The sequence below is a fragment of the Puntigrus tetrazona genome, chromosome 12, assembly GCF_018831695.1.
Source record: "Puntigrus tetrazona isolate hp1 chromosome 12, ASM1883169v1, whole genome shotgun sequence".
In the NCBI taxonomy this organism is placed as follows: domain Eukaryota; kingdom Metazoa; phylum Chordata; class Actinopteri; order Cypriniformes; family Cyprinidae; genus Puntigrus; species Puntigrus tetrazona.
This window is the reverse complement of record NC_056710.1, coordinates 8,082,262-8,105,090: the sequence shown is the minus strand read 5'-3', so window position 1 is coordinate 8,105,090 and position 22,829 is coordinate 8,082,262. Positions and strand designations below refer to the sequence as shown.

The 22,829-nt window shown below is 37.4% G+C and overlaps 4 protein-coding genes across 9 annotated transcripts; 1 reads left to right on the top strand and 3 right to left on the bottom strand.

Moving 5' to 3' along the window:
* Positions 1-54: 54 nt before the first annotated feature.
* On the bottom strand, positions 55-2,392 carry neurl2 (neuralized E3 ubiquitin protein ligase 2). 4 transcript variants are annotated; one of them, XM_043254418.1, is made up of 3 exons: positions 1,997-2,392; positions 1,187-1,910; positions 55-1,090 (listed from the first exon to the last, which is right to left on the bottom strand). In XM_043254418.1, exons 2-3 carry the CDS (start codon positions 1,896-1,898, stop codon positions 975-977), a joined length of 828 nt encoding a protein of 275 aa, XP_043110353.1. In that variant the 5' UTR covers positions 1,899-1,910; positions 1,997-2,392; the 3' UTR covers positions 55-974. The 4 variants fall into 4 exon arrangements, with proteins under 4 accessions (XP_043110353.1, XP_043110352.1, XP_043110350.1 ...); XM_043254417.1 differs by having other exon boundaries at positions 2,018-2,392; XM_043254415.1 differs by having other exon boundaries at positions 2,001-2,390.
* Positions 2,393-3,192: 800 nt separating this feature from the next.
* Positions 3,193-15,610, top strand: tex2l (testis expressed 2, like). 2 transcript variants are annotated; one of them, XM_043253087.1, is made up of 12 exons: positions 3,196-3,582; positions 5,178-6,482; positions 7,295-7,495; positions 7,668-7,956; positions 9,326-9,558; positions 10,366-10,506; positions 10,683-10,782; positions 11,604-11,736; positions 12,165-12,293; positions 13,278-13,490; positions 14,524-14,644; positions 15,105-15,610. In XM_043253087.1, exons 2-12 carry the CDS (start codon positions 5,187-5,189, stop codon positions 15,267-15,269), a joined length of 3,021 nt encoding a protein of 1,006 aa, XP_043109022.1. In that variant the 5' UTR covers positions 3,196-3,582; positions 5,178-5,186; the 3' UTR covers positions 15,270-15,610. The 2 variants fall into 2 exon arrangements, with proteins under 2 accessions (XP_043109023.1, XP_043109022.1); XM_043253088.1 differs by lacking the exon at positions 13,278-13,490 and having other exon boundaries at positions 3,193-3,582.
* Positions 15,611-15,763: 153 nt separating this feature from the next.
* On the bottom strand, positions 15,764-19,000 carry rnf151 (ring finger protein 151). The gene is made up of 4 exons (XM_043254352.1): positions 18,995-19,000; positions 17,548-17,693; positions 16,921-17,017; positions 15,764-16,820 (listed from the first exon to the last, which is right to left on the bottom strand). Exons 1-4 carry the CDS (start codon positions 18,998-19,000, stop codon positions 16,320-16,322), a joined length of 750 nt encoding a protein of 249 aa, XP_043110287.1. The 3' UTR covers positions 15,764-16,319.
* A 486-nt stretch (positions 19,001-19,486) lies between these two features.
* On the bottom strand, positions 19,487-22,457 carry noxo1b (NADPH oxidase organizer 1b). Of its 2 annotated transcripts, XM_043253174.1 has the most exons (8): positions 22,300-22,457; positions 22,134-22,214; positions 21,976-22,048; positions 21,504-21,687; positions 21,102-21,310; positions 20,887-21,012; positions 20,681-20,798; positions 19,487-20,304 (listed from the first exon to the last, which is right to left on the bottom strand). In XM_043253174.1, the coding sequence occupies exons 1-8, from the start codon at positions 22,363-22,365 to the stop codon at positions 19,737-19,739; spliced, it is 1,425 nt and encodes a 474-aa protein (XP_043109109.1). In that variant the 5' UTR covers positions 22,366-22,457; the 3' UTR covers positions 19,487-19,736. The 2 variants fall into 2 exon arrangements, with proteins under 2 accessions (XP_043109109.1, XP_043109110.1); XM_043253175.1 differs by lacking the exon at positions 22,134-22,214 and having other exon boundaries at positions 22,255-22,391.
* Positions 22,458-22,829: the final 372 nt, after the last annotated feature.

Sequence of the window (22,829 nt, the reverse complement as noted above, 5' to 3'; positions counted from 1 at the left end):
ATCAACCGAACACTAATGTCGACGTGGAAAACGCTTGATATAATTTTTTTTTTAAAACCAGAAAAGGTGCTTCATTAAATCGATTCATTCAAAAGATTAATCAAATACATTACGAATAAAGTAATTTTATGACAGGCTAAAGAATGAATGCTTTAATGTGTTTCAGGAATGTTTCAGCAACCTCAACCTTTTTTTTAAAAAAAAAGTAATGAAAACAGTGGGGTTCAAAGGTCAAAGATCACAAGTGAAAATTCAAGTACGTTTATTTACTAATTTACAGTTGGCAAAGAAAATACGTTTTGAATGAAAAATTCACAAACGCAACAGAAATGTCAAGACCAGCAGGTTGACATTTAAATATGGCATATGGGCATTTAACCCTATAAAGTCTACTGCCTCGACATGATTAAAATTAGAGCGAGAAAAAAAATCCTGTGTGTATCAGTAATTACACATTAACATTTATTTGTACATTTATCAATGTACGCTGGTTGCACTGCATTATATGGTATATTTTACCCCTATAATAATACCACAGAGCTTTTATCATAAATAACATTTCTAATAATATTTCTTATTCAGAGTTTAGGTCCAACCTGCCTCAACACTCCTGCATGTTTCTAACATGCCTAGTAAGAGCTTTAGTTTTAGTTTTAGGGTTGGAGCTAAACTCTGCAGGACACTGACCCTCCAGGACCGAGTTTGGACAGCCCTGAACTATTATTTATTAAGACAGGTTTACAGGGCCAATAGCCATGCATTTTCGACTCACTCACAGTATCAGAGTATAAGATTCACAATTTAAGTACATTAAAATGAGTATTAGCACTATTTAGTAACAGTGCAAGTGCTTCAAAATAACTTTTTTTTCGTTGAAAAGGTGGAATTTTTTCGTTGAAAGGGAGAATAAAAACAACATTCCAGCCACATTAAGTCTTAAAGGCATTGCTGCTCAGATGTTTTATAAGTTATGCTCACTCATATTTGCAATAGTGTTTAAGTTTCTCCGGAAGTTCCAACCAGTCCAAAGCCATTCTGTGAACGATGTGTTTCTGAATTGTCTTTCGGCAGAGTGTCTGCAGTGAGGCAACTAAAACACAGGGACAAAAGAGAGGGATCATTACAATCTGTCTTTTACAATGTCATGTAATCGTATAATATCATATCATCAAAAGCCGAAACTTACAGCCATATTCCACCTGGACAATCCGAACACATTTAGTAGCTGCAAATACATCCACAACAGCATAAAGTGGCTTATTGGTGGGGATCCTCTTGGCAGAGGCTCCCATGTCTTCACCATTGACGATTATGTGCATGTCGCCATAACCTTGCCCCTTAGGTACATAGACAACCCCAATCCGACTGCGACGGGCAGTGGGGGGTAGAGCGTTGGTTTTGTACAGATCATCCAGGATGTGACTGAATCTCCCGGGTCGACTGCGTCCCACCAACTTGTCTCTGGGTATGCCAATGTTTTCTATATACAGGTGAGTGTCTGTGAAAAATGTTTTAGGCTTGTTTTCTGCGTCATCACCAACATTTGGCTGTTCACCACCTTCTGCTTCTTCTTCAATGACTTTATTATGATTTCTCGTTATTGCAAATACCCAGCTGTTTCCCATATCCACTAGATCAGGCAGAGAATATTCTGGCACGGTTTCCAGTGTTCGAGGGTCATGAGCAGTAAGCCCGATCCTTAAATGACCACACCATCCCAGTTCTTTCTCTTCAATCTCCACTAGGAAGATCTCTCCAGGGCTTAAAGGGTCTTTACTGAAGCAGACGCCATTTGCAAAACTTTCTACTCGGGTGGCTTGAGTCCCCGATGGGTCCAGTCTCACATTTGTCCCATGCACTGAATGGAATTCCATAAACTGACCCAAAACCGCTGCCATTTTGACAGTTTTCTACAAGTTAAATATAATAAGAGATATAACCTGAATGTTTTTTTAGCCTGTAAAACATAGACAAAGAATAAAAAGTAAAAACTCACTCACTCAAGCAGAATATTTACATTATTCTCAGTGTTTACTGTGCTCTTCTCTAGGGATAGTCCTTGTTAAAAGCATGATCTTTTTAGCACACAGCTCCACCATGGTACTCCTGTGGCTTGGGAAGGGCTGACTATTTTTGACCTCCTGCATGTGTCGTTTTGTGGTTTTAAATAGCTGACAGATATGGTGAGTGAAGAGTAATGACTGGGAGGAGTTTTTGCTGCTCATTGACAATTCACTATCTACTGTATCTTATAGATCTAGCTGTTCATCTTTAAAAAAAAATACTGAATGGTCCTCACGAGGACTTACAGAGTGGGCTTGTGTTGCATATTTTTCTTAGCAACATTTATCTTCTTAGTACATAGAGATCTGTGCAAAGAGAGCTCTGCAAAGCTTTATCTAGGCCACAGTAATTGTCCTCTTTTACCCCACCTCCCTATACACAGTCTGAGACAGTGAAATATTACAGGCTACATCATGGGAATGCAATTCTTTTATTTTTGGTTGATATCAAATTAAAAATAAATAGTGTTCTTTTTATTATTTAGCTATTTTAATATCAGATTCTTTGAGTTGAAAATATTCTGATAAAGTGGTCATATTAGCCTGTTATTATGTGTCATGTAAAAGCATTAACCTGATTTAACCAGAAACAGGAAAGCTCTTTTATTTAATTTCTAGAGAGCAGAATGTGCATATTCTGCTCTCTAGAAATTAAAATAAGACAGCTGGCTGATGGCAGTTATCAGAATTTAAACATATTCAGAATAGCCACCATAAGTTTATGTATTTATTTATTTATTTACTGACACAAGTAAAATAATAAAATAAGGACATAAATTAGAACAAGTTACTTTTTAAAATTAAATTATTGTTCAGAATTACTAAAATGCATCCTAATAAACTGTAATAGTGAGTATTTCCAGTATTTTAAGACAATAGTAGTTTATTATTTGTATTGTGCATATTACATTACATATTCCAGCAAGTATAACCTAAATATATGAATTATGAAAGTGCTGGGCATGTAAACATGGTCACTGTTACAAATTCAGGACAAATGTAGAGTTTTTAGGGTCATCGGCGTGTCGTGTTGTGTCTTTATAAGCGTATGGGTGTTGGGGCAGAGGTTTTTTTTTATTTTTTTTTTTAAATCGGGATTAAAGTGGACTCCAGCCATGCTTCCTATAATCAGATTGAGGAGCTGCTGCTCGCAAAATCACATCTGGATGGAGCCTGTGAAGGGGAGGAGTTAGTTTCTATGGGGATACACAGCTTCACGGTAATATAACAGCGATGCACTGCATAAGTGAAGTAATAATTCCAAACTCCGGAGGACCTTCACGCTGTGCAGTCCAGAATTACCGAGCGACTTCTGCACAGCCCTGCGGCTATAAGAGCACATCGCTCTTCAACGGTTGCTTGTTTCATAAAGTGTGATGTCAAGCTCATGCAAGACTCACGCGAGACGGTTTAAGAAAGTGTCATTTGTCTCCTCTCTGGGAATGAATCACGGGACTGCGACTCGCTGTTACTGACGGGTGATATTTTTTTGGAGATCAGGCGATGGTGCAGAAATTGGGTGAGTACATTTTTTTTATTATCTCCATACTCACAGAGAATGCAGTTGCCAGTGCTTCTAAATGTCACAAAGTTGCTTTTATACGAGTATTCTGCTTATTTTATATACCTCATGAGTACTACAAAGCAGTGCACCATCTGCCTTGATGAAAACCTGCTCTTTTGCCTGTTCAATGCAACAAATTAAAGTTGATCGTACTGCTCAGTACTTGTATTCGTCATTGGCACTTGTCTCTGAGAATTATTAATGAATTTAATCCATCTGAAGCATTTGCTTGAGTTTAAATCCTGTTCATCTGACATTAAGCAGCGATATTAATCTGTTGAGCTATTTTTTGTGTCAGACAGATCTGAGAGAATTTTAAGGATTTTAGAGTAATTTATGTATAGTATGACGTATTATATTTGCGATTTTTCGCAGTAAAATTCTACCGAAGCTACATGTCTATTTATTGTCTATCATCGATTCTAAAATGTCCACAAATATGTTTTTTTGGTTTTTTACTACAGATCATCCAAACACAGCAGGCTAGCACAGATGTTATGATTAAAGACATTAGGTGTCCAAGTCTGCCTAAACTTAAATTTACCAGTCAATAACTATTTATAGAGGGTGAATGTTTCGCTATGCATTGTTTTTAGCCCATATACTATATTGTTCAAAAGGAGAGACCTCTCTAACACAGGCCAGAGGTCTGAAATAGTTTAGATATGCCCTTGAACAGTCGGTTGGTTTATTATTCCATCAGTCCATTTTGAATGAAGAAGGGATTAAAGAGTTTGCCAGTTGCTGGAGAATTGGTGTCACAGGGTTACGTAACCACAGAAGGCAGTCTTTAACTTACTTTTAAATGCCTTACTTGACCTAGAAAGATAGTGCGAGGTCTTTGCTTTTAACTTAGTCTGTTGATTGAACTAGAAAGCCCCATTTTCTCCTGACTAAGAGATATATGGCTTAGTCCCTCATCGTGGTTCCCTTTTGAATGCTACTGCCTATAGGGAAACTAATTACAATTAATGGGCAAAACAAAAATTAATACTGGTGCTGTTATGGTCCATAAATCTGTTTGTGTATCGTGTATTTAAGTGTTACACAACCTCTTTTAAGTAGACGTAATGATGAATGAGTTAGAAAAATGATCATTATCCTGAAAGTGCCCACTGGCTTTGTTTTTACTTTAGTATCGAGCACAGAAAGAAAACAATAAATCTTACGGGGCAAAGTGTACTTTCAGCACTTCAGGAACCAAAATATATGCTACAATGTAATATTAACAGAAAAAATGCTTGTATTTAACAAAACAGTTTTTGCTCCACAATTGCTTGAAAAGCTTATCTTATTACAATTAATTGAAATAAGCTTTGTTAAGAACTACTGCTGTTGAGGGAGAAGTATTACTTGTAGCTCAAACATTTTTTTGTCCAAAATGAGCTTTGCCAATGAACGGATCTTCCTCATAGTCATCATACTCTGTAACGCTCTAAAAACTGCTGATGGAAGTTGAAGCAAAATGACTGTGTTGTCCATATATCTTGAGGCTAAATAGTTTAATTGTCTTTTTTGCTGACTCAAAGATTTTTGCTTGTGCTCTGTAGAGATAAATCATGGCAGGGATAACAGGAAATGAAGGAACTCACAAATTGGCCGGTGGGACCCAGAGGCCAGGTTTACAGCCAAAGCAGGACAAGGACAAGAGAGGCATAGTAATCCAACTGACGGACACTGAGGGGGAATGGGACAATCTTGATGACACTGACCTCATATTCACATTGGACTGTGAAGGCAAAAAGTCACTCAGCTCTCTCAGAAACCAAAGACCATGTTCAGTTGACATTCAGACAGAGGGGGAATGGGGTCTCAGCTCACCTGCATTCAATGTTCCTCTCTCTCCATCTTCTCCGGGCTCCTTGGGAAACTCTTTTCCCCCGGGGTCTGGCTTTCTCTCGCCCACTCACCGACCCCTGGCCAGCTTAGTGAAGTCCCTATCTACAGAATTGGAACTAAAAGAGTCTTCTCTAAAGCCCAAACCACTCCTCAGCCTCGTGAAGTCGATTTCCACCGAGCTTTCTCGCAGTGAGCCGGAGGTGTCTCAATCCAGGTCTGATTCCAAGCTCAATTTGCACTTGTTGTCGCAATTCACTCAGTCCAAAAGCCGCAACGGTGACTCCCGCACCGCCCCTCCATCTCCAGTCAACTTGTCCCCCACCGAGTCCAAAGCCAGCTTCTTCAAAATGGAGTTGGAGGACACCCGACGCAAGCTCTCGGAAGCCATGCAGGAACCTTTGAGCATGTTCAGTAAGATCATGCGTGAAGATAGTGTTGGAAGTCCCAAGCACCAAAGGAGCACAGGATCAGTGGACTCTCCAGGCTACAAAGGCTTTGGAATTGGGAAAACGACCACCGACTTGACCGTATCTGAATCCCCGAAAAGTGGTAGGAAAGCAGAAAGTGAGATTCTACCAGAGTGTAACTGGCCTGTGAGACATCGCAGACGGTGTGTGCAGAAATCCTTGCTTTCCCATGAGCACCATAGCAGACAGGAAGACACTGGGCCTGTGATGGAGTCCAGCACTCACAGCAGTCCTTCCCAGAGAATAGATATGAATAGAACTGAGCAAGATGGTTTGGCAGAGGATGTGAAAGAACAATGCTCCTCTCCAGTGCCAGGAGTGGGTCTTGCCTATGTAGCATTTCTGTCATACTGCTACTTTATCTTTCCTTTGTCAGCTTATTGGTCTGGCCTGTTCCTTGGTTTAGTGTTTGGATTAATTTTGGGGCTTGTGCTGATCCGATGGGGCTCAATGAAACACTTGCCCACCAGTCAACAACATAAACTACATGGGACGTCATTTAATAATATTCTCTTTGAAGCCCTACAAAGCAACGTACCGTCTCTCAAGGTGAGTTTGATGTATTTTAGAATACATAGCATGATAATCTGTACTTACAAGGTATAACACTTGTAATATAACATAAGATATAATTGTTTATGTGTGTACTATCTGTGAAAAGTTGTTTTTATAATAAATTATACATTTTATTCATTAAACTATACAGTACAATGTAAATAGATGAAAATAAATATTTGTTGCACAAAAAATCTGCATATTTAAATGTATAGGCATAAGCATCCCAGTGACTTGATTTAGAATGATAGAGCAGGTTGTATATATATATATATATATATATATATATATATATATATATATATATATATATACTATTATTAAGTACCTACTTATGAAACTATGCAATTTTGGATGTAGCCAATTTATCCTAGCTCTTAAAAAGTGTGGGTTATCCGCCAGGGTGCTTGACATGTTGTTGGTTTTCCATTATAGGGTTAAATGCTAAGAAAAGCAATAGAACAGCACTGCAGGTAACAACAGCCTTGCAGACTGCTATTAAACCAAAACCTGCACTTCAATGTGTCAAAGCTCATGTCCTTCGGGAATCAGCTTTTTTTTGCATACTGCAGTGAATGCCACTGTGTCTAAAGTAAGCCTTAAACTTGCTTTTCTCCAAACCCTCATTACCACTCACTTCTGTGATTAATTCTGCTTTTCAGTGTCTGAGGCAGAATAACACACACCCACTGCTTGTCACAGCCAGCTACAGAGCTTATCCCAATGCCCCACTTTAGTTTGTCTGTCTGTTTTTTGTGGTGAGAATTCAAATATTACATCTGAAGACAAATGTTTCTGCATTCTAGGGTTGGATGAATGAGATGTACACATATGATCCAGAGACCTACCATCCATCCCTTATGCAGACTGTTTATGTCACATTGGACGGACCCTGTTTGCGGCTTAACTACCCACGTAACAACATTCCCCGCTGGGCTACTTTTGACGAGCCCTGTTACGAAAAGCATTTCACCCACTCACGGATATTTCGGCTCACTGGCAGCAAGGTTAGTGTACCACTGAATTTAACTCTTTAGTAGAAAGACACGCATTGCCCTTCATTGGTCATGTGACACAATTCTACTTATGGTCTCTGAACCCAAATGGCTCAAATTTTATTGTGGCAGAATGTTGCATAGATGTCACGTAATTATAATGAAGTTGTTGCCTTGGTAACAGGTATTTCTTCTGCCACTGGCTTTGGCACACAAGAGAGTGTGGAACAGGAAGTATCCAATCTGCATAAGTTTGGCTGAAGGAGAAAAAGCTTTGGAGGAAGACGAGATGGCAGAATTTCAAGGGGAGGCTCAGAAAGTAGAGAAACAACCTGACCCTACGGCGAATGTTTCACATCCTGTCACACTATACCTCTTTGGACGAACGGGACGAGAGAAAGAGGAGTGGTTTCATCGACTGTTTTCTGCATCCATTCACAATGAAGAGGACCATTCTGAATATACATCTGGTGGTAAAGTTGAAATTATTTGAACTTAAAGGGATACTTCACCCAACAATTTAAATATGCCCTTTCGTGTCATTCCAAAGCCATATGACCTTCATTCATCTTCAGAACACAAATTAAGATATTTTTCGATAAAATCGAAGAGCTTTCTGAACCTGCATAAACAGCAATGAAACTGACACATTTAAGGCCCAGAAACTAGTGGTGGGAAGTAGTAGATCTTGAATCTTGTTCAGCAAAATGAACAAATCTTTTTTGAGTCATTTTGTATATTTGTTACTTTCCTAACACATCTAGTATTGCACAAACGTTAATCACACAACAAACAAGACGCAACTATAATGCTATTAGAAACAGAAAAGATCATTTCCATTGTTTACCCAGGTCTTTAGTCTCACCTCACCTCTAATCTGACACGTCGGGTTTGACTTGTACGATCATCACATGACAGTCGCATAAGAAGCTTATGGGGCTGTCACATGATGAACCAATGACTCAAAAAACCTTGAAACAGGTGAACTCATTCCAGTACACAACATATAGGATGTTGCACATGCAAAACTAAACATATAATTCTCAAAGACGACCCCTTCCTGAGTCACATAGATTTGCTCAAAATGACATCGTAAAAATATGACAGCGGTGGTTTAAACATAATGTTATGAATCTTTGAGAATTATTTTTGTGTACAAAAAAGCAAAAATAACACACGTATGTGTTGTGGTGCTGCTGTGAACGTACACTGAAGACAGACACGGGCAGATAATAAATTGCTAAAGTATACTTTTTTTCATGCAAAATTATTCTCATAGTTTCATAACATTAGTTGAACTACTGATGTCCCATGGACTAGCGCTGTCCTTACTGTCTTTCTGGGCCTTGAATGTGTGAGTTGCACTGCTGAATGCAGGATCAGAAAATATCTAACTTAATGAGTAATTAATGACAGAATTGTAATTTTTTAAAAAGTTAACTGAACCAAAATTGTCAAACACTTTTTTTTTCATATGTGTTGTTAATGTATCATATTTGAAATATCAGGATTTTATTGTTTAAGAAATTGTATTCGTATCCATCATTTTGTTATGATTGATCTTTTTCCATAAAGGAACATTTTAATTTTGTGGTAGTCAAAATCATATGTATATAATATATTCAAAATATTAAATGTATAAATGTAATATTATTTAATATAGTTTAAAAATAATATTAATTTATATTTATTAATATACCAGTAATACCAGTAAACTTTGATGCGCAAAACTCTTTAAGGATAAAAAAGAAGGTGTCTCAGCTATGAAAAGAACATATAAAGTATGTTTCGTTAACATTAATACATTAAAACATTATTTCTGAATTTTCTTTTTCTCTGTAGATAAGTCTGTATTGCATGAGGAGAACCCTTTGGGTCTGTCATGGGGTGGTGAAAGCTCAATGAAGGACAGCAGTGAAGATGTGTTCCATAATGATCTGGTTGGCAGAGTAAAAGAGAACATTTTACCAGATTATACTTCTTACATGACCAGTCTCATCTTCTCAGCACATGCCAGTCCTCTGCAAAGCCCCTGCCAAAGCAGCACCCAGGGCAGTCCTACTGAAAAAGAACAGGTGAGCTTCGAACAAAGAGGCTTTGTGTCATTTGTGTCACATGACCAAGAAAAATGCCACCATATCAATTCATAAACGGTGGCTTTACATGTTGGTGAATTGCTAAAGTGTAAAAATAGTTAAAATATTTGGCTAAAGATCAGCCATGAATTATTAAATGCTGCTTTTTCCTTTGGGGTGTGAGAAGTGTGTCAGATGCTTAGAGACAGCGGCTAAAAATTACAGTGGGTTTCACCTCCAAATGCAGGAAATACTATTACAAAATATATAAATCTGCTTATTTCTCAATGATGTTCATATTTACTTTTTAAAATGCAAATATTTAAAGGGATAGTTCACCCAAAAATGAAGATTCTGTCTTTAATTACTTAATTACTTACATGTAAGAAGAATTTTTTGAATATAGTTGTTATTTTAGTTTTCTTTATGCACAAAATGTATTCTAGTAGCTTCTATGCAATGTCAGAAAGCTCTCATGTTTAATCAGAAAGATTTTAATTTGTTTTCTGAAGATGAATAAAGGTCTTATTGGTTTGGAATAAATAGTGCTCAGCAATTCGGCATAGCAAGCTTATTAATATAATATCTCACACAGTAATATACCTCTTGGCATGGCGGTTTAACCCTAACAAGATGCACATTTTGCCACTGGACCATATTTTCAGTTCACTTAATAGAAATTATCTTGAAATATATTAAGCAGTAATATTTTACCTCTCATTTTGTTATACAGAGAATTAACTTGAAAAGTAGCACAGTGTATCTTCATTACTCAAGTTTTTCATTCTGTTACACCTTTTGGAGCAGACCTTTTGTTGCCATGAGGATGAAACAAAACCTGACTGGTTGAATGCACTAATTGGCCGGATCTTTTGGGACTTCCTCCATGAGAAATACTGGGCTGATAAAGTCCAACAGAAGATTCAGCGAAAACTGAGCAAAATCCGGGTAAGAGAACGCACAGGAATTACAGGATGTTCTTTTACTGGACGAAGTGCGTGGCAGTAATGCTCTTTTTGAAACTTCCACAAGCAAGCTTTCCAAAAGTAGAATAAATAGCTTTTGATATTAACGTTCCTACCCTGTGTGCATGTGCTTCTGTGCGAGTTTCCCCTTTTTTCCAGTTGCCTTACTTCATGGATGAATTGACCCTCACCGAACTGGCCATGGGCTCCAGCATGCCCCAGATAACAGGCACATCTCTACCACAGGTCAACAGCAGAGGTGAGTGGGTCTCCTAAGAGCCTCTTATAAAAGAGCAGATTAGGTCATTCATCCATCAGGACTGTTTGAGTTTATGTGTTATTATGTTCCTGCACTGAGCAGTAGATGAAATGTTATTATCCTTCTGTATTATCAGGGATCAAAGAAGCGCGTAACATCACATTCTCATTCTCCTCAGCGAATAGCAGCTTGTCTGTGAGCATGTGCACGTGTCTGTTTACGCACTCAGCTGTATGGTAAAATGCTCTCTGTGAAGCATATGCGGGACGTATTATCCCCACGAGGAGTGAAGTTATTATTGTGTGGGGCACAGTATGCGTCTTTTCCTCTCCGCCTCATGATCTCTGGGTGTTATGTAACACGTAATGGCTCCCTTGCTCAGGTCGCATCCCATTTATGGATTTGTAAAGAGTGTTAGTAGACATGTGGGCGTTTTATTGCACCATTATTATTTGAAATTCCATCCATAAATAGATTTTACCTCTTAAAATTTCACTATTGACATATACTATTCTACTGTATATACATACATTTTGATTTCACATTATTCTTTATTGTTAAGTATTAGTAAATATTAAAATAGTGAATGAATGTGTATATGGGATTAGCTGAAAGGAATATTATATATATATATATTCAATGCATGAACCAACTATATATATATATATATATATATATAGTTGGTTCATGCATTGAATAGGATTTCTTTAAATAAACAGTTATTACTGAATTTATTGTAAAAACAGTTGGAACAACAACAGGTAACTTATGCTATTATTGCATTTCAGAAAAAAGAAACTTGTCTTGTCTTTGTGTGTCAGGCCTTTGGTTGCATTTGGAGGTGGAGTACACTGGAGCGCTACAGATGACCCTAGAGACTAAAATCAACCTCTCCAAACTTGGGAAGGAGGGAGTCCCCGAGGCAGAGACAGAGTTGGAGACCATTAATCTGTTGTAAGTTTTTGGAGAATAAAATGTATTTTCTGAGACAAAAACTATGTCATTATATCTCAACACAGCATAGACTGGAAAGTATATTATTCCAGCTATACTTCCATACAAGTGTGGAGTCAGTTTTTTTGAAAGCATTAATAAAACTAGAATTGATAATAACAAGAAATATATCTTGCACACCATCATGTAACAAAAAAATCTGTAAAAAATCTTTCAATAGAAACCAGTTAACTATTACACTTTCTAAATGCTTTGGATGGCAGCGCATTCATATTGTAGCATGTCGTGTTTTTTTAAATTAATATAAAAGCAATTTAGAATCAAAACATTTTCATTGATTTCGGAGCCCACTGTATGCTGCGTTGTTGTTCGTTAGACTCAGTTTGTGGATGTGTGTTTCTGATATCTCGTTATGATGTGTTCTGCAGGTCCAGGCTCTCTGTGCTGGCTGACAGCGATGAGGAATCCTCAAGTGCAGGGTCCTCCGATGAGGACGAAGTTTCATCTGCTGACACTCAAGGAAGTCTGACCGAAAAGGCCGTACCTGGTGTTGAGGGGTAATCGTTATTGAATGAACCATTCGTATCATTCATTAAACAATTATTCTCTGAAGTCTTAAGGTTTAGGCGTTGCGCCTCAGGTCTGTAACTAAGCAACCAACGCCGCTCAAGCTGCTGATGAGGTGAACATGAATAAAATGAACAAAAAACGGAAGCTTTTAATTCCAGTAGTCCCGAAACTGAAACTTTGATAAGTTCTGCAGAAAAGGCAATGCAGTTGCTATTTAGTAAGTTCAGCTTCACTCACTCACTCAGACAAAGACAGAGAGTGGGCAAGAGTTGCCGAAAATGTAGCTTTCCAGCAGTAAACATCTCTATTGTTCATTTTCAGTTATTGATAAATGCAATAACATTGTCGGACAGTGTAATTGTAAGCATTTTAAATAATTTTGATACGAGAACAGCTGTGGGGTTGACCTAAAGTTGAGACATTTGTTTCAACTTTCAAAATTGTTTCTCACAATGGAAAGTTTCTGTACCCCTTTCCTATTTGCAGTTAAGAAGATTAGATAACCCTGTTCTGTAACGGCTTTTGTCCTAAATGTGACTGTAACTGAAATTACCATGGTTACCAAACAGATAAGAGAAGATTTTAAAGTTAGGATCCTTTCTGTAATATGCCCCCAGGAACATTACATTTACATTTAATAATTTATCAGACATTTGTTTCAAAACAACTTACAAATGAGGATAATAGAAGCAATCGAAACAACAAGTTGCCACAGGTCCCGGTTAGTCATTCACTATTAAACGTTTTCCCTGAACAAACTCAAAAAAAAGGAAAATAAAGGTATGGAAAAGAGCAGCTTTTGCATTTCGCTAAATACCTTCTTTGGTGTTCCAGTCAAGAAATAATACAGGTTTGAATTGACGTGATTTTTGGGTGAATTATGAAACATCATCTATTTGAGTTCTTTGACAATAAATGCAGCTTAAAATAAATCAAGGCCACCTGATGAAAAATTTACATGCTTCCCGCAGGGCTGCAGCTGGAGGCAGCACTAGTAGGCGGATTTTGAGATTTGTCGACAAGATTGCCAAGTCGAAGTATTTCCAGAAGGCCACAGAAAATGAGTACATTAAAAAAAAGATTGAAGAAATGTCCAACACCCCTCTGCTGCTTGCAGTGGAAGTTCAGGAGCTCTCTGGAACACTTGCTGTCAACATTCCTCCTCCCCCCACCGACAGAATATGGTACGGACCATTCTCACTCAGCTGAACGCACGCTGTTAATGTTGCATTAGGGACTGGAGCTTTGCTTAAGCTTACACGGCGTCTGCAGAGATTATCTAGTGCAATCATGCTTCTTAAAGTTTGGTGTCATTCACTCTTGAAGGTTTGATTTTGTTGTAATTAAATTTCAATTTGAGGTTTAAGGATCACAGGCAAGTGCAACACTATCTACTAACCGAGCGTGCTGTGAACACAGCCAGACAGAAGATATTAAGATTTTTACAGGTTCAGTTATGAGAAGCAGAATTTTGGAGCAAACATAAGTACTTAATAAAGTTACTGGTAACATTTTAGATTAGATTAGGGAACACATATTTACTGTTAACTAAATGTTTTACCTCAATAAACTCCTAATTTGATGCTTATTAGGAGGTACTGTAGCAAAATAATTGCTAAAATTAGGTATGGGTCTAAATTAAAGGATCTAAAATATAGTCATGCAAATTAAGGCATTATACATTAATGCTTTATAAGTATTAATAAACAGATAATGAGCTAGTCATATGTGTGCTAATAAGTAGCAATATTAAAAATAGTTATTTTTTAAATGAAGCTTTACCAAAATACTAGTTATTGTGGTTATAATATACGCTATAAAATAATATACTACCCTAAGAAATAGTGTAATAAAAAAATACCCTTAAGTGCAAAAAATTTAATCAGCTGAGCTATATGGGTCCATTTTTAACTTTTTAAGTAGTACATATTTATACGTATGTATGTTATTTATTTTGATACATTTGTAATTACACATTTGCAATGATCAAGTTTATTGATGAAGCCATTTTGTGCATTTAACATTGTACAGATAAAACCGTAATGGAGTACTTTACATTCGCTTTTATAGTTCTTTGTCAACAAATTAAAATAAGTGCACTTTAAGAGCGGGAAAGCAGCCCACTTTTTGCTTACAAATCATTATATGCTTTCAGGTTTGCAGACATGTTTTTGGATACATGCCCTAGATTTATAAGTGTTTCGTTTGTACGCTCAGGTACAGTTTCTGTGGACCCCCGAAGCTTGATCTGAGAGTCCGACCCAAACTGGGAGAGCGAGAAGTGACTTTCTGTCATGTAACTGAATGGATTGAAAAAAAGCTGCAGGATGAGTTTCAGGTTTGTTTTGAGGATATCGCGAGCTTTATTACAAATTGGTGAACTTGTTAAGCATAACAGCTAAATTAATTTAAAGCGATCATGATTTATTTATTATTCTGTACTGTTCTCTGAGGTCTGCTTATGTTATAATGTCATGTTTTACATAAAAAGACATCAGAATTCTGATGGTGACTGTCAGATGTGATATTTTATTTAATTTAATACTTTATGAACATCCTGCATCGAATCGTTCTTTGTAAAGAAATTCACTGTACATTCAAGTGAACAAAGGGCAAAGTTCTTTCTGATGTGGTCTAAAACATTAGTTCATTTACTCTTTCCTAACATTAGGATCAGGAGGAAGACAATGCATTGTTTTTATGATGTCCTTTTATACGTCAAAAGACCCCTCATGACCCCTTTTTACAATTTTTTTACATTGACCACTACAACAAATCTTGTCCGATTATTTTTGCAGAAGGTTTTCGTTTTGCCCAACATGGATGACATTTACCTGCCGCTAATGCACTCTGGGATGGACAACCCGCCAGCTTTCCCACAATACCCTACAAAGCTCTCCCAGCATTCCTCTCTGGCCTCCACTGACAGATGCGATCCGGAACATTCTGCAGAACTACAGTAGTGCCTCCTTGTGGAACAGACGTGACATTGCAGCAGTACCAGGACTCGCTCATTTAACATTCAACAAACTTCTAGCAGTGTAAGCTTCATCCATTCAGCTTCATTTCAACATTTAAACAGCACAGAGCAAAATGTCAGTAGCTCTCACAAATATTCTCTCTAAATGTATACAATCGTTACATATCAGAAATCCAAGTCGGCTATTCTCATCATACCAGTGGCTTAATAAACCATTTTGTTTATTTATTGTGTTTATGTCCTGAGGACAACTAATTATTTGCTGAACTTATAAACAAATACGTATTAGTATTAATCAATAAATATCAAGTGATAATGAATTTATTTAAGAATTCTTATTTAGAGTGCAATACAACTCTTTTTGGAAAAGTCTTACATACATGTTCCAGAAGTGTTTCCTTTTTACGTCATAAATTATTATGTAATATCAAAGACCGTTTTTTTTGTACGATTTCACATTTTCTTGTCAAGTGTCACTTCAAGATTGTAATAGGCCGATCTGAACTTAAGCAGGCATTTGAATGTTACAGAAACTGTTTTTCTTTTTCAGTATTTATGCATTAGCCTCGATGTCTCACTTTATTAACCTCTCAAAGCTGTAGAAAGAATGTGCAAAGAAAATTTTGTTTATCATCATGCTTTTCTCTTTTCTCAGTAAATCTGTAAACTTTTGTGTTGTGCTGCCCTTAAAGGGATAGCTGACCCAAAAATACACTTTTTGTCATCATTTACTCATGTTGTTCCAAACCGGTATGATTTTCTTTTCACTGTGTAATGTCTTTTTTCCTTCTTTTGGACCCCATTTGACTTTCATTGCATGGACAGTTGAAACGTTCTTCAAAATGTTTGCTTTTAAGTGTCACAAAAAAGTGAGTTATATAGGTTGCATCAAAACGAGTAAACAAAGATTCCAGTAACTTTTGTTTTTGGGTGAACTATCCCTTTAAGATGGCTATAAAAGTGGAAAGACACATTTAATAAAACGCGCGCACATAAAAAACTAACTCGAATTAGTTGCAATCCTGAAGGTTATCTATGTGAATCTGACTCTTGAACTTCTGCTGTTGGTGTTGCGGTGTCTGCTGCCGCTCGGACTGGCAGCGTTAGCGTCAGTCCAAGCACTGCTTCCCTCTCCTGCTTCAATTTCCAGATCGCCGACCTCCAGGCTCTCACACATTAGGTTTATCTGCCTCCTTATTTGTGCCATCCGGCTCTGCATGCGCTGCATCTTCCTGCGTAGGTTGGCTGCTATGGCCCTCTGTTTCCGCCGCTCGGCCACATAGCGCTGATGCAGTTCTTTGTAGCAGTTATGTCGGGCCTGATTCTCTCGGACGAGCAGTGTGCCGCAGCCCATGGGACACAGCTGTCGCCAGTGGCTGCAGCTCTGATCGTGCGCCTGCGCGTCCTTCCTCAGCACCTGCTGCCCACAGCCCTCATGGGGACAGAGCTGCCACTCATACGGACAGCTGGAGATGTGGAGGTACTCGTTAGAAAGCGGGAAAGTGGCCCTGCAGCCCTGCTGTGCGTTTCGACACTAAGAACACAAGATGGAGTCGTTTTAAAATCACAGTTTAGGCGCTTGAACTTTAAATATATTGTATTTTAGAATTGAGTTTTTTTGAAAAGTAGCTTACTTTGATTGATAAACGGCCGATGGATTTACTCAGCTTAAACAAAACCAGCATCTGGTTCTGGTCGATGGGTTGCCTACAACACGGGCATTTCACCTGTCTGAAACAACACTGACTTTAACATTTGCTCAAACATCTTAAAAAGAGAAGTAAAATTAAATAACTGATCAAAAATGGCGGTGATTGTTTTTACAGTGATATCAAAAAAATTCTCAATATTTATTTTTTTAAATAAAAAGTGTTTTCAGAATTTTTCTTGATGACCAAACCACCTCGTGATATTGAATATTGTAGTAATGGCTTCTGAAAATCACAGGAATAGATTTTAATTTAAAAAAAAAAAAAACATTTAGAAAGAAACGTTTGATATTTTACAATGTTTGTGGTTTTGCTGTGGGCTAGGTTTAATTAAATTATTGTAGCATTTGGGAGCATAAGACGAAAGATTTCCCATCAAGATGTATTATATAAATCAAATTAATATAAAAGATATGATACAAGAGAACCTCCTAATTCAGATGGTACTGTTCATACCAATTAAGAAACAAATTATAACTTACAAAAAATGTTACTTTCCTACTTCATGTTGTTTAATCTGGTTTATCTTATTACAAAATATTAAGTTGTTACCTTTTCATCCACTGTAAAATGCATTCCTTGCAGAAGACATGGTTGCATTTAAGTCGTACAGGACAGCGTAGAACTGCTCTACAGATGACACAAATCAGATCATCATCTGGGGTATCCACAAACTGCTCCACTTCATAACCTCCAGTCTAAAACCCAAATGAAATGAAAAAATAATATATAACAATGTAATTGGTATTTTAATGCCATATGGATGCTAATATCACTGCTGATTTAACCAAAATTAAAACAGACTATTTCTAAGTAGCCTAAACTCATGTCAACTATCACTGTATTGTATACAGTAAGTTTAAGCTTGTAAAATATAAATATATACTGGACATGTTCTTTTCAAAAATACCTTTTTTGATATAATGCAATAAAAAGGGGAAAAACTCACCATTTTGACGTGGGCACACCTAATACAGATGCTGTATGTGTTGAATAATTTGTACAGGCAAAAAGACAGGCATCTGTCAAAACAACACGGAGCAAAACATCCCAAAGGAGAGCGCTTGACCCTGGATCATTCAGAAATGCATTACAGATGTCCAATTTTCTCTTCTTTTCCATTCTAGCACAAGTCACAAATGTGGTTAGCACCTGACAACTTTTTTACACTAACCACTGGGACCCTATTTTGGTACGATCTAGGTTTTACTTATTAGACAAAGGCATTGCTATGGAAACCAGTGAACGTCAATGACTGCCTGCTCTAGAGGCTACAAGCCCTATTCTCTAAACACACAGGTCTGAATGGCCAATGAACACGCAGCAGCATTTTCTGCACAATAGAATATATCATAAATCAGTATATAGGAACAAAATGTGTTAATAAACAGCGTAATGCAGTAATAAACTGTATGTCACACACTCTAACAGTAACACTAAATAATGATTTTATTAAGTAATGTTGAAACAGTTTTAGCTAAAAAGATTTTTTACAATGAAGAAAACACTAGTTTTTACTGGTCACCATTCATATGTACGGGGGAGAATGGGGTAAGATCGGTCGTAACTGATCGGGGTAAACTGTGCTGCTTATAAAAGAAATAATTCATATACAATTCTCTTTTCATAATATTTTCACTAGTTTACAGATTTAGCATATGTGTGCTACTGCAGTTTCCAGAATACAGAAAAAACAGGTAAAAATCAATGTAGCGAGCGAATGTAAATAGGATTTATTTGTCTCAATTAATACTGTATTATCTTATGCCATGTTGACATAAGGGGAATCTGTGAAGACTTTGGATACTCAAATACTGCCAGGATACTCTATAATGACTGCCTATAATCAACAAACAAGCAATAAAGTGTGACCAACTGTTCCTGGGAAAGTCTGAGTGTATTTTTCTTAAGGAAATGCAGCTTCCCTAAAATAAATCTCAGCCACTTCTTATGTTAATGTTTAAAGTTTATTAACGGTAGCCGACTTTTTTTATCTTACCGACATAATTACGTAGGGGTACTTTCACAAAAAACAAACTCATTTCTTTGATGAAGATAACAGTTACACTTATATTCTTAAGATAACCCCAAAAGTGTAGTTACACCGAGTGGATTAATTTAGTTGGTTTCACGTATAAGGTGGTCTAAACTGACGGTGTCTGTAGTTATCAGTTTCATTCTCTGGAAGTGCTTGCTTCTGTATTTGGTTAGCCCTAACAATGCTACTTATGCTGCTATAAATGTTCGGAATATTCCACGTGGTCCTTTAGAAATCATTCTAAATATGTTGATATACCAGTATATATTAAATTACCAGTTTAATCAAAATAATCATGAAAAAGCAAAAATTTGAATAAAATTAGATTAAAACATTTATTGAAACTTATGCAGTTATGTATACAAACTCCACACACACACACACACACACACATATATATATATATATATATATATATATATATATATATATATATATATATATATATATATATGAATGGAAGCTCAGGACTACAGATAACAGTTCTGAATACAACATTAATGAAAAACAACCCTTTAAATATGTACACTGTAACTACCCTTAACAGGTTATGTATAATATATTTGATTAATTGAATATTTATACTATTAATATTTCCCCATTACAAAGAGATTACAAAGATTAATATTGTAGTATCATGCTCAAAGATGATCAAAAAGAAGGCAGAAAAGGAAAGAGTCTCTTATTGTCATATGCACTTCTTTCATGCTCTCCCTCCATGTACCATGATTTCTCTTTCAGGGGCCAGGCGTGCAGAGGTCGCCAGAGCAACATTTCGGGTGTAGGTCGTGCAGCGACGTAGGATCTCCTGAGTCTGAGGTCTTGGTGGCACCCTGGGAGCTCCGACTCCTTTCATTGGGTGATCAGTGTCTGAGCTGGAGGGGCTGGACTGACCGCTGGACATACCACTATCGTTGCTTTCTGGCTCTTTATCCTGCTGTCTCAGGCCCTCTTCCCCCTCTGAGCTGGACATGCTTGGGCTCATGGAGGTGGTGTCAGAGGAACTGAAGCTGAAATCGTTTCCGTCATCGCTGAAGCTGCCAGCTTCCTCATGCTGTCCCGGCTCAGACAGCATTTCCACAGAGTTTGATTTAAGAAAACTATTCCTTCTGTTTCGTGAACGGACCTGAGGCTCCAGTTTGAAAGAGTTGCTGGCAGACAGGTTGATAGTGGAGCTGTGAAGTTTCCTCTGGAGTGTCTGAAGGCCAAAGCTGGGGCTGCTGTAGAGCTTCAGGTACATGGAGGGCACATACCCGGCCTTTCTGTTATATCTGTAGAAGGAATAAAAGATTTAGCTTAAAAGTTTTGTACTGGCAACTCCATGTTGAAGTAATCATTATTGTTTCCACTCTCCATTTCTCTTCCTCATATGCTGACAAGGCAGCATCTAATTAATGAAAAATAAAGCGATTATTTAATAGTTACTTATTAAAAAATGCAAATAACTATATTATTTAAATTATTAAATAAATACATTTAATATCTGAATTACTGTAATACACCAGCTTTAAAAACAGTTTCCTCGAATGTCAGAATTGTTAGAATGCGGCCTGCCCTTGTCTATTGATACATCCATTTAACAATAGTTTGTAATACCTAGAACATCCTTTGAATACCAGTGTGATCAGAGTAAAAAACTTTAATTACCTAACAAGCCACCAGCCATTATCAGACCTCTGTAACACCTCCACAACAGCACCGATGCTCAGAGAGATCTCGTCCTCTTTTTTTGAGGTGTAGCTTCTTGTAGCGCAGTACAGAGAACCTAGTGGAGCAAAAAAAAGTGTTCGCTTAGCAAGGTTATCTTTTGAGGTTCATTCCAACGGAAAGTTGACGTAACAACCGTGTCTTACTTTGATAGGTTGGGGAATAAAAGTCATCTTCAACATCCTCCTCTTCCCCTTCCTCATCACATAACTCCAAGTAGGGAGCAGGAAACCAAGCTAGACGTTTATCTTCATTCTCAACAAGCCACCAACCTGTTTGGGACCAACGCCCACACAAGAATATGACCCGACTGTCATCTTTATTATTCACTTTCGTTTCACTCAAAGTAGAAAAAACATACCTGCTTTGTCTTTAATCAGCACATCCAGTCTTTCATTCACAGCTACTTTAAATGGCCTGTTCTTTGTATCTTTTGTCTCATATGGAGCCACACACCGATACGTCTTGGATACAAATGGCTGGGACACATTGCCATTGTTTAGATTTTTATTCACCAATTCAGGTCCTCCGCTGACATTGTTTATGTTGTCTGATTGCAGAATCATCACACTGCAGGAAGAGAAGTGCTTTAGCAGACTTTTACTGTGCAAACACTATCCAGCTGGTTCGTATTAGCAATAAACTCTGGCAACCATTATCAGATCAAATCAGAAATATTACCCGAGCTACTGTGCATAATATAAATGTGTTTTGACAATCTGAAGCTGTCTGCGTATTTGCTGCAGGGAAATAATCTGCATACCTGTTCTGGGTATATTCCGGTCGGAGCTCCTGTTCGGTTGGCAAGAAGAACTGAATAACGTCTGTGGAATGTGACACAGTTGTGTCGCACTGCAACAGGTTGGAACAGTACTTCTCCAGATACCTTAGACGAGACACTGACTTATCCAAACCTTTCATCTGAAATGAAGTCACCATGAACTGGGCTGCAAACAACAGAAATGATATTTGAACAACAAACAAATAGTTTGGATAAAACACCTTTTGAACACGTCCCACCAGCGGCTTAATGGCCAGAGTTGCAGCTAAAGTTCTGCTGTAAGTTTTCTTCCAACATGGAAATGTATTACAATAACGCATTATGCAACAAGAATTATCATTCATGACTATTTTAAACCCCTGGAAATTTGAATATCATCACAGTAAGTGTTTTCTTTTTTTTCTTCATTTTCTTCATTTAAACGTAAGTATATTTTGATCTCTGCCAATCATACCTCCAAATCTGGGAAGCACTCTATCTTCTTTACGAAAGTGATTCTCCACAGGAAACTTCTTTTTCAGTTGCCTCTATTAAAACAAGACAATCAAGTTAGTGGGTGACTTGTACACTTACATTAACCATTTGAGCTAAATAAATGACTGTTAAACATACATGGAGCGTTTTGAAGTCCCGGAAAGATCTGTACACTATCAACTCAGTCTGGTCTGACCACAGCACTGATGTCATGAACTTCTGTTACAAACAAGCAAAACACATGAACAAATCGTCTTACCGGTACGTTATCAAGTTATCCTGCGCACATACAACATATTCATACTTTGTCCTTGTCTTTCTTCATTACTCCGATGAGTCGGACGTCGACCGGAAAGCGCGGATCACTCATAGCTGAAGCGGTTTCTGATGAGCGAGATCACGGTATGAACTCTATTCTTCCTGGTTCTTCTTCAGCATCACCAGCATCCTAAGCCTCATTTATAGTCAGCCAGACGTGGGCGTGCTGTTTATCTCACGTGAACCTTTACTGAAAGTTGAGCGAATACAAATCGGATAAGCGGCTGCGCCCACGTGCGATCGTTTTTAAACAATACAATGTGATATAAGTTATGACGCAGTATTTTGTCGCAGATAAAACATAACCTGTTGTTTTAAAACCATAGAATGACAGCAGTTTAAGACGCACTATCTATCTATCTATCTATATATCTATCTAGACTACTGTACCTATATAGACATTAACTATTTATTTATATATTATATATATTGTTAATGTCCATCACCTGTACAACAGGCTTAAATAGATAGCCTGTATCAATATTTGTATATCTGAGTGACTACAGTATCTATCCC